The sequence below is a fragment of the Rutidosis leptorrhynchoides genome, chromosome 1 (genome assembly GCF_046630445.1).
Source record: "Rutidosis leptorrhynchoides isolate AG116_Rl617_1_P2 chromosome 1, CSIRO_AGI_Rlap_v1, whole genome shotgun sequence".
In the NCBI taxonomy this organism is placed as follows: domain Eukaryota; kingdom Viridiplantae; phylum Streptophyta; class Magnoliopsida; order Asterales; family Asteraceae; genus Rutidosis; species Rutidosis leptorrhynchoides.
The window spans coordinates 401,108,827-401,119,692 of NC_092333.1; the positions used below are offsets into that span (position 1 = coordinate 401,108,827).

Genomic DNA, 10,866 nt, shown 5'->3' on the forward strand with positions numbered 1-10,866 from the left:
CTTTATTTGAATTTTTTTTAGAACTCATTTTTGAAGTAGAAAGTATAGAAATGTATATGAAATGTGTATATGTTTGAGATGTATGAGTGTAAAATGTATATATATGTATATATAAAGGTGAGAAATTAAAAAAAGAAAAAAAAGTTGAATTTCCAACGGCCAAAAAATGGACCGTTGGATCATACAACGGCTAGCTTCCCCGTCCTCCAATCTGACCAAAAAGCACGAAAGCAGGGATGATCAAGTGGACGATGGCCTGGGCGGCCCCCTGGGCTAACCGCTGCCATCGACGCCCAGTAGGGTGGCGGTCCCGAGCTCCTGGACGGCAACGTTCGGAGTGCTCTAATATATTTTTGAAGTGTTTCTCTTCTTTTATCTCCTTTATTATATTCTACTTTTTCAATTTCAATATTTAGTTTATGCTAGTAATATTTAGATTATGCTAGTAATAGTTCCCTTCCTTTACCTTTTTGTTATTATTAGGCAAAAAATATATATAATTGAGTGAAAATTCAAAAAACCCCAAAAGCCCTTATTCAATCAAAATTTGAATCCCTCTTTCTTCATTCTCGTTTTTTCACACACTCACGGTGTTCGCATCTCGCACCAATTCCATTTTTCAATTTTTTTCTAGTTTTCGAATTCGAATGAATTAATTCATTGTAATGCAACTAATAATAATTCGTTATATCTGAATTCACTTCAACTTTCAATCCGCCATCGCACTTTCAGGTATGCGAGGTCTTTGTTTTTTTCTCAATTAATCTAATTTTGTTTATAATGTATGTATCTATATCTATCGTCTAGTAATTGCATCACGCCAATTACACGCGTTTATGAAGTCGTTCTGTTAGGAACTGTTTATAGCTCGCAAGATGATTTATTTTTAGGGTTTTGATGTCCAATTTTTTGTTCTAGGGTTCTGAGATATTCTGTGAAAAGTGCCTATGTGTATGACATAGGTGGTGTTTGTTTTTTAAGATGTTTTTGTTTGAAGATCTGCGGACCATGTCTATATGTGGTCGGAAGGTCGGTATGTATGCCGAATACTGAAGACTTTTTGTTTCTATGTCTGCAAAATAACTTAGTCATGTCTGCATCACTTAGAAGCATATTTCTAAGTTTGCGAGAATGCGAACAGAATAAGACATTATTTTATCTTATGTCTTCAGAAAAACAAACAGTTTGCAGTAAAAACGTATGCGAGCGCGCATACATAAGACATAGTAAGGTCTGCAGACCGAAAAACAAACAACACCTTATTTTATCGATGAGATCATGTTTATTGGTGGCTAATATCTATATATGATGTTTGGTTTAGCAGATAATAATTGAGAGAATTTGGCTTATTTTAGTGGTGAGTTTGCTATGGAGGGTGTGTTGATTGACTGTGTACAGAACAGTCTGAAGCATCTATTATATCGCAATGCTATTTTCATGTGTGAGCGCCTCTGCTCTGAGTTTCCTTCCGAGGTATGTAATTTATTCTTAAATCCGTTAATTTATGTTTTTTCGAGATCTAATACTTCTTTGTGTAATTGTAGTGTTGTACAAAAAAAATCACTTTTCATAAGTAACAATTAGGATGGCTTGTTCATTGTACTTTTATACAAATTTGAATCTTTGTCAACAAAGAATAGTGTACATGTAGTCACGGAGAAATTTTGGCAGACATTTATAGTTTATAGAGAATAAAAAGCTAGCTTATTTTATAATTTAATAACTTTTTTGCTAAACAAAACAAGTAAATTGTCATTAATGAAGTTGCCTTATGTGAAAAGTCAACTGTATTTCTTCATAATTTCGTTTCCGCACTGCACCTATCAGCCTATCACATTTCACTTTCTTACAAGTGATATGTTAATTTTGACAATGCAGGCAAACTTGCAATTGTTAGCCACATGTTACTTACAAAGCAATCAAGCTTACTCGGCTTACCATATCTTGAAAGGTAAGTGCAACCAGTTCCGTTTATTCCTTCAAGTTATTGTAGTATCATGTCCTTGTCATACTTGTAGATGAATCTTCTAAAAGTTTCATGATATTTGAACCTGGGCCAATCAACGTTCATGTTGCTAACAAAGTGTCTAGGTGACTAGGTGCTTGCGCCAATATGATTTAAGTATGTTACGGTGGTGACCTTTGTCATCATTACTATCCATTGGCTGAATGCACTAATTTTATCCTCTTGATGAAGAGATTAATTGTGATCCGATAGGTCAACTGAAATTACTAAATCGTTCTTTAATCATTTTTATTTGCATCTCCAAAGTGTTGCTTCTTTACGATTGAAAAGAACTTAAAACTTAGCTGCTTTGAGATCTCACAAATTGATATTAAATCACAAAAATGAAACTATTAAACAATAAGACAATCCAATTGTTATATTTCTAACAAGTAAAATGACAGGTTTGCTCTCAATGTTTGGTTACTATTCATAACCCCTTTATCTTTTGGGGAATTTATGTACGGCTGTGTACTGAAGGCCTATGGCTGATGTATTCAATGTTCATATGTTCAACTAGCATTTTGACTGTTACTGGTTATGGACTCAAATAATGCTACCCCTTATTTTTGATACTTAATTTTTTAGATTTGCAGAGTCTAATAAGTGAACTGATTGTCCTTTTTTTTTTCTTTCATTTAATGTGAAGGAACACAAATGCCTCTGTCCAGATACTTGTTTGCATTATCATGCTTTCAGATGGATCTCTTGAATGAAGCTGAAATGGCATTATGTCCATCTAATGAGCCTAATGCTGAGGTAAGTCACTCATTTATTTTCTTTTGCATTTTTATTATTAAAAGTAATGATTGATGATGTTCAGCGATAATACAAGTAATGATATTATTAAAGTCCACTTTGTATTTCCTTTTTCTTTTCAGGTTCCAAATGGTGCGGCCGGTCATTATCTTTTAGGGCTTATATACAGGTATGTAACCATAATCTTCTTATACCTTAAGCGGATATCAATTTGGTTATCGCGATTCTCATTCTCCGATCTACTTAGATGTATCGTTTCCGTTGTCCTATAATATGTGCTTTGCATTTTGGTTTGTTACACATTATAATATTTAAATTCATGGATTATAATGTCTTTCAGATGCACAAATAAATTGAAAAGTGCTGCTGATCATTTTAACCAAGCATTATCAGTAGATCCTCTGTTATGGGCTGCGTATGAAGAGTTGTGCAAATTAGGTGTGCCAGTGTTTTCTTCCTGAATGGCTTAGTGCTTTTGTTGGCTAACACTTAACAGTGCTATTTATCTAAATATCATCATTTTCTATCATATATTTCAGGAGCTGCTGGAGAAGCAATATCAGTGTTTGGGGATTCAGCTTTTGTATGCATTCAAAAGCAGTACACGAGTCATGATGTGGGTCCCATGCTGCAGGCATCCACTGACGATCATAATCTAGTTCCCGGGAGACAAGTAGCCGAAAACGTTAGCCCAAGACAACTAAGACATTTGCATGGCAATAATGCTAAGGATAATTCCTTAAATCATAATAATGGTTCAGTTTTTTCTGCTAACCAAGCCAATAATAACGGTGTTCACGCTAACCTATCATTTTATACTACCCCTTCCCCAATGGCTACCCAGGTATAGATAGCTACCAAGCTGACCTTGCATCTTCCAAAGTTATTTTTTTTCTATTATATATCCAAACCCGCCTTACGTTATTATTAATTATTAACATAATAAATAAATTATGGTATTTTGTAGCTGTCAGGTGTGGGCCCGCCGCCACTCATCTGTAGAAATATGCTCCCAAATGGTCCAAGCTCGATTTCTACAAGTGCTGATGCATCCCCAAGATCGACTGTGAAAACTACCATTCAAGCTCCTCGCAGAAAGTTTGTAGATGAGGGGAAGCTAAGAAAGGTTATTAATTGTTTACATTGTTTGTATTAGTTTCAGTTTACAAGTTGTATTTATATCCACATGATTGGCTAGATCGACCCCTTTTACATATTAATAGGGTTATTGTTTTATCTCTAATGGGTCAAGTTTGTAAATGATTCTTTTTTGTTTAAATAAAAGGAGTAAAATGGGTACAAATTTACTGCAAGTGTATATGTAATGCATAAAGCCACTTAATTTATTTTATTATTACTGCAACAATATAGTTTTTGTAGTTATACTTGACCTACTAATTTAAGCAGCAAAACCTTTCAACTACCAATAATGACCCGTATGACCCTAGCAAGTTTTGATCCGTTTTGCCACCCTTAAAAATGTTAATCATTGGTAATGTTTTTGTGTTTACCAGATATCAGGAAGATTGTTCTCTGATTCTGGTCCTAGAAGAAGCACCAGACTTGCAGGAGAAATGGGTTCTGTTACAAATTCAACTAGTAACAATGTAACTGTAAACGGAACAAATAACTCTTCTAAATATCCTACATCCAAGTTAGGCTCTGCAGCATATCGTTCGGTTACAGTTAGAAAAGGACCATCTCTGTCAACTGAAAATCTTCATGAAAGTCAAAATCGATCTGAGCTTGATGACGTTCGGTCAAATACTACAACTACTTCTGGTTCATCCCCGTCTCCTGATACTAGATCTTGTGAACGTGATGGTTCAATGATGCCAATGGTTCGGGCTCCCTTGAGTGTATCCAAAGTTGCTACTGGTGCTTCAGAAGTTTTATCCCTTTTAAAAATTCTGGGCGAAGGTTACAGACTTTCTTGCCTTTACCGGTGTAAGGTATTGTGAAATGACTGGTAAAATAACTTGGACTGTGCAAAACCCGGCCAAACTTTAAAACTAGTAAATTGAACCGGAACTGTACTGAATAAGAACCTGTATACTCGGTTCAGATTGTTACAAAAGCTGGTTCTAGTCTTGGTTCTCTCTCATTTGAACCATTACTATATGTTTATAGTCTTGGTTCAGATACTTTCAAATTTGTGGTTCGTTTTCAGCACCGTTCTTGTGCGGTTTACTTTTCTGCCCAAAAAAAAAATAAAAATAAAAATAATAATAATGTAACTTTACTATTTTTGCTGTTTGAAGTTCTTTTTTTGATCATCGACTATCATCAAACAGGAAGCACTTGATGTATTTCTGCAGCTTCCATATAAGCATTATAACACAGGCTGGGTACTCTCCCAGGTAAAATGACTTTTATGTTAGTGGTGTAACTCGTGCTATGTCTCATGTTCCTTATGTAAATATTTCCTTATTTTTTTCGTACTATTACTTTATAATATGCTTATGTTGAAATTAATGGATTTCCGACTTTACTGCATTGCGACAACTTAAATTTAGGTTGGAAAAGCGCATTTTGAATTAGTTGACTACTTAGAAGCTGAACGTGCCTTTTGCAATGCTCGGTTGGCTACTCCTTATAGCTTAGAAGGAATGGATATATATTCTACTGTTTTATATGTGAGCTTTTGTACTTACCTTCTCTGTACAATATTATTTGTGCTGTGGCAATTTTGTATATATGCTGATTTAGTTTTCCCTAATCTTTGATCTTTTATGTTTTTAGCACTTAAAGGAGGATATGAGATTGAGCTACTTGGCACAGGAGCTCATATCAACGGACCGATTAGCCCCTCAGTCATGGTAAGCATTCTAAAATATAAAATATGAAGGATGCTCTGCAAATATAGGTTTTTTAGTCTCACCTTCTACTTTTTGTTATCCAAATGTGGTAGGTGTGCTATTGGAAATTGCTATAGCTTGCAGAAAGACCATGAAACTGCTCTCAAGAACTTTCAACGAGCTGTGCAGCTAAATTCAAGATTCGCCTACGCGCACACCCTTTGTGGTCATGAGTATGTGTTTCCCTTTTCATTTCAAAATTTCAGCATTATGATTCCCTGTTCTCCCGATTACTCGGTCCAATTACTCCGATTACTCGGTCAAACTCAGCCAAATACGGTCAAAACTCGAGTCTACTCTGTCAAACTCGGCCAAAACTCGGATATACTCGGAAAATCAGTCAAAACGGTTAAAACTTGGTCAAAATTGGTCAAAGTCATACTTGGTCAACCTTCGAGTACTCCCAACAAATTCCGGACCAAGTACTCCCCGAGTAGCGATTTTAGGAATCTTCCCTCTTCTTCAACATTATATCTAGTCCCTGGTTGGTCTGTACATGAATATGTTTTTAATTTCAGATATGTGGCATTGGAGGATTTCGAGAATGGAATACGGAGTTACCAAAACGCCCTTCAGATTGATGAAAGACATTATAACGCTTGGTATGGACTTGCAATGATATATCTTCGCCAGGAGAAATACCAGTTCTCAGAGCATCACTTTCGAAGAGCTTTACAAATAAACCCTCGATCTTCTGTCATAATGTGTTATCTTGGCACCTCATTGCATGCATTGAAGGTATTATCATATCTAATTCTTGATCCTGAAAATCCTAATTAAGAGTAGCTATCATCACTAATTCACTACTGCATAGTCAATTTCATGTCATTGGATATGGGTTATATATTGTTGATATATTGGGTCAAATGGGTAAAAGTGTAGAACTATATATATAATTAAAAGAGATGCTACACGGTACACCCACACATTTTTTACACAAATAATTTCCCTCAATGACGAATTATATCCACCAATCACAACAATTTAATTTTATCTCTCATCTTTCTCACTCCATATTTCATTGGTCTATCTTGTGTGTGTGTGAACAAAATCATGTGAAAATTGTTTGAACCATCATTTCTTTAAATAAATTTAACTATAATAAAAAGTTTAAAAGTTGTCCCAAGTGTTAGCATCCTAGTAATTTGCTTCATATATATAACTGTTAGATTATTATAAATTTATAATATATTCTTTGTTGATGTTCATAATATATTCATCATCTATTTACTTAAAAGGGCAAAAAGGTTTAGGACAGGTCAGCCCCACCCATTATGATTATGACCCAACCTAAACAAGCTGTTTTGACCCCATACACAACCCATGTTTCAGAATAGAATGAAATTATTTCATATATTTACGACCACTACCAATAGCCATAGGGACAAAATCTTGATTATCACGTTCTATCATTGAAATTTATCTTCAACTTGTTAAAATAAATTGTTAGAGAAATGAAGAAGCTTTAGCGATGATGGAGAAGGCTATAATAGCTGATAAGATGAACCCTCTTCCGATGTATCAAAAGGCTAACATTCTTGTAAGTTTAGAGGATTTTGATGGTGCGTTACAAGTTCTAGAAGATCTTAAAGAATTTGCTCCTCGTGAAAGTAGTGTGTATGCGTTAATGGGAAAGATATACAAACGTCGCTCAATGTATGACAAGGCCATGCTTCATTTTGGTCTAGCTTTGGATTTAAAGCCTTCTGCAACCGATGTTGCTACTATAAAGGTAAACATCCCCTTTCTATTAGTCAACTAAATGCATAAAATAATACTCGTGTCTCACTTTCAACGTTATTGTATCTATTCCATAGGCGGCCATTGAGAAATTAATTGTACCTGATGAATTGGATGATAGCTCATAGAGCTTGTATGCTAAGTGCAAACTCAACCCAATTTCTGTAAAATATCTGCACCGACGACCTTTCACTCCAAACAGCTCTGCTTTTATCGGGATCTTTTGCTACGACGGCTCAAACCACATTTCTGTACCGCACATCTTTTTTTAGATCATTTCATATATTACAGTTTTATAGGTGTTAGATTAAGAATATATGTAGCGTTGATGGTTGATAAATAGATCTCGTACGCATGTATTATTGTAGCTGAACTGTTGGTGAAAGGCCTTATAAACGTTGGTTATCCCTTTACATCACTCGTTCATATGTTTCATCTTTTTAACAATTTCTCTAAATTTTCTTGAGATAGTGATAATTGACAAAAATATGTAATTTGATGCTGCTAGAAAAATTAACATTCACATATTATTGATTCTCGATTGCAACGAAAAAAAAGTACAGTAGTAAAAACCCACACATCATTTCGGGTACATGAGAAAAACCACATTGAATGATGTTTGCGAATAAGTTAAACTGAGATTTGAATCTAGTGACTGAGTACTAATAATACGTGTTAATTTACATTCGGGAGAAAATATATGTAAAACCGAGCGATTGGTTTCTATTGATGGTATGGAGACGTTGCTTGAAGCCTGTGTTTTCTCTTTTGAAGAAACCTCTGTAGAGATCTCTTCATCTGAAGTTCAGTGATCGGAGATAGAGATGGTGAAAGCATGAATGGCGAAGATGGCTCTGAAGTTGCTGAACCTGGAGTCGTATTTGTATTTGTATTCCATTTCGATTCCATTTCTTCACTTGCTAGTTTTATAATCGCTCTTGCCTGCATTTCGTAATCATTATAGGATATTAGCTGATGCGTATTGTTAAGATCTGGATCTCACCCAAGATCGTATACTTTTTTTTTAGGATTGAGATCGTAAGATCGTGCTCCAAAGAAAAAGTTTATGTAAAAGATAATTTGTATGAACATTAATATGAAATATAAACAATTCACAATCTTATGACCGATTTTACAACCTTCTAAACAATCTTACGATCAATTATTTACTGGCAAGGAACTGTTGGGATTTTAGATGATATATCTGGGGTTCAAATCAAATTCAGTTTAATCACATTTATTAAAAATGTATTTTACATATGATTCATATGGAGTATAATTTTATAAAATCATGCTACTTAACCAATTTCCCAATAAAATACACGTGTCTTTTCATTGTCCTCGCTTCAACTCTGCTGTTGTTCGACCACTCCCCATCCACCTATCTCACACTCTCAAAACATATTTTTATTTTATATTTCACTGTCCTTCCCCCACCCATTCCTTTCCCCCTTTTCTTGCCTTCGGCTATTACTAGCTGGCAACACTTGGCCCACATTGAATTTGTTTGAAAACAATACAAGCAAGTTGGCGTTCATCCATATATGTTAATCCTTATACTAAAACCATGATAATAACAAATAAGTGAAATTACAACAATCTGACATATCATGAGCGGAACGGAACGATATCAAGTCTATTAGTCGAAGAGGTCGTACCGAAGGCTAATCCCGCATCTGAATCGATACCTATTCCTTTGATTAAAGGAGGGAAATGAAATAAGGGTTGACCGGTGCAACTTCCAACTAGAAATAGAATACAATTCCCGGCGATAATAACAACAGTGTATATCATAGAAAGGTCAATCAACTAAACTTGGCCAATTTTTCACTATGTACAAAATTTCATTTTGGGGGGTATAAATTTTGGTTCCAAACCATCAAATCCGAAAAACTCGAACCAAATGACTACCGATAAAAATCAAATCAAATTTCGGTATTCAATTAGGTTTCGGTTTTAAACTATCAAATCCGAAAATCGAACCAAATGAAAACCGATTAAAAGTTGAACCAAATTTAAATTGGTATTCAATTAGGTTCCGGTTTGATTTTTGGCTTTTCTAAATTCGGTTAAAACTGTAAATCGAATTCAACTAATAATATCTTCTTCTATTCTTTATTATGGAGTATTACTTAATTGTTGTTCTTTTTGCGGTGTTTGGTGCTTTTGTTGAACTTTTTTATATATTTATATTTTTATATTACAAAACAATTTCAAAAACAAATGTCAAATTCAAAATCGATTTTTCATAATCATTTTAGTTAAATTGCGCTTTTGTTTTTATTAACGCCCTATTATTCAAGCAAAACTCCACGCATACCATCTATGGAGTATTTAAATTGATTTACAACGCTTATTTTCAAGCAAATAAAAGGAATTGCTTCTATAACTTTTTATTCTAACCAAAACTGAATCAAATACATATTTAATTTTTCGTTTAATTTCGGTCTTTAAATTTAAATTCAGTTTAATTCAGTTTTAGGTTATGCTAAAAAATAATAATAATAAAACTGAAGCAAATAAATAGAGAAAAACTAAAACTTGAGTAATACTTCTAATTTCTTGAGTAATACTTCTAATTTGAACTTACACTTGAAAACCATACCGGTATAGTAGTTACATAATATCAAATATAATTTACCTGGAGGTCAGTAACATTACTAACGCTAATGTTCCCATCATAAAAAATCGTTAGCTGCTGATTCTGGTTCTGCTTTCCATTCTCACTGAATAAATCCATTTCGTCGCTAAATTCATTTCATCACAAAATTACTTCTCCATAAATGTTAAAGATATATAGTTAATGCTAGTAATTACTCCGTATATCGTAACTATTTTGTATATAAAAAAAGACTTACGTGGGTTGTTGTTGACGGTTGAGATGGTGGTCGAAGTACGGTGGCACAAGGCGGAGAGTTAAATTAAACTTTCTCCTCATTTTAAAATAAAGAAAATTAATCAAAAGATGGAGAATATTGGTTGAAAATTAATACAAATAAACCAACATTTTAAAGGCAAGATAAAAGACACCCATAATACGAGAAGTATACTAAAGAAAAAAAACGTGTGAAACGTGTTTTTAAAATTTTTAATATCCTTAAAAATATCGCCTCTCCATCAACTCACTTTCTTGTTTCCGTTTCTCTTACATGGCTAAGTTGTCGACTTCTGACAGCCTGACAACGACCACCATTGTATTTTCCTTGTACCTTTGTCTACTATTTTTTATTTTTTTTTCTGAAAAAATATGAAACCTATATTACAAAATGAGAATACATTCATCAAGATAAGCCCCAAAGCACAACCAATATAGCAAAAAACCTTCCTTGCTTAACTAAATCATAAAAAACTAACCCGAGCCAGTGACAAAACTTGAACATTTGTATTGGGTGGGCTAAACAGATCAACGAAATTTTAAATGTCTTTCTATCCGAGTCAATCTGAGAACCGCGTCACCAACACAAATTAATCTAATATCCTTCACGAACTTGCTGAAATTGCTCA

General features: G+C 34.2%; 2 protein-coding genes across 2 annotated transcripts; one reads left to right on the forward strand and one right to left on the reverse strand.

Moving 5' to 3' along the window:
• The first annotated feature begins 618 nt into the window (after positions 1-618).
• On the forward strand, positions 619-7,859 carry LOC139871546 (cell division cycle protein 27 homolog B-like). Its single transcript, XM_071859254.1, has 16 exons — positions 619-732; positions 1,325-1,473; positions 1,879-1,951; positions 2,655-2,764; positions 2,887-2,933; positions 3,105-3,202; positions 3,304-3,608; positions 3,732-3,890; positions 4,279-4,716; positions 5,059-5,124; positions 5,281-5,400; positions 5,507-5,583; positions 5,676-5,795; positions 6,141-6,360; positions 7,073-7,354; positions 7,440-7,859. Exons 2-16 carry the CDS (start codon positions 1,369-1,371, stop codon positions 7,488-7,490), a joined length of 2,271 nt encoding a protein of 756 aa, XP_071715355.1. The 5' UTR covers positions 619-732; positions 1,325-1,368; the 3' UTR covers positions 7,491-7,859.
• Positions 7,860-7,927: 68 nt separating this feature from the next.
• LOC139871537 (protein TIFY 5A-like) lies at positions 7,928-10,321 on the reverse strand. Its single transcript, XM_071859240.1, has 3 exons — positions 10,221-10,321; positions 10,004-10,109; positions 7,928-8,304 (listed from the first exon to the last, which is right to left on the reverse strand). Exons 1-3 carry the CDS (start codon positions 10,298-10,300, stop codon positions 8,086-8,088), a joined length of 405 nt encoding a protein of 134 aa, XP_071715341.1. The 5' UTR covers positions 10,301-10,321; the 3' UTR covers positions 7,928-8,085.
• Positions 10,322-10,866: the final 545 nt, after the last annotated feature.

What these genes read in the sequence shown, in the direction of transcription:
- LOC139871546 (XM_071859254.1), top strand. Translation starts at nt 1,369, where the DNA reads ATGGAGGGTGTGTTGATTGACTGTGTACAGAACAGTCTGAAGCATCTA. An exon ending in GCTCTGAGTTTCCTTCCGAG is followed by an intron (nt 1,474 to 1,878) that starts GTATGTAATTTA and finishes TTGACAATGCAG; the next exon opens with GCAAACTTGCAATTGTTAGC. An exon ending in CTTGCCTTTACCGGTGTAAG is followed by an intron (nt 4,717 to 5,058) that starts GTATTGTGAAAT and finishes ATCATCAAACAG; the next exon opens with GAAGCACTTGATGTATTTCT.
- LOC139871537 (XM_071859240.1), bottom strand. Translation starts at nt 10,300, where the DNA reads ATGAGGAGAAAGTTTAATTTAACTCTCCGCCTTGTGCCACCGTACTTC. An exon ending in AACCGTCAACAACAACCCAC is followed by an intron (nt 10,110 to 10,220) that starts GTAAGTCTTTTT and finishes AAATGAATTTAG; the next exon opens with CGACGAAATGGATTTATTCA. An exon ending in GTAATGTTACTGACCTCCAG is followed by an intron (nt 8,305 to 10,003) that starts GTAAATTATATT and finishes TACGAAATGCAG; the next exon opens with GCAAGAGCGATTATAAAACT.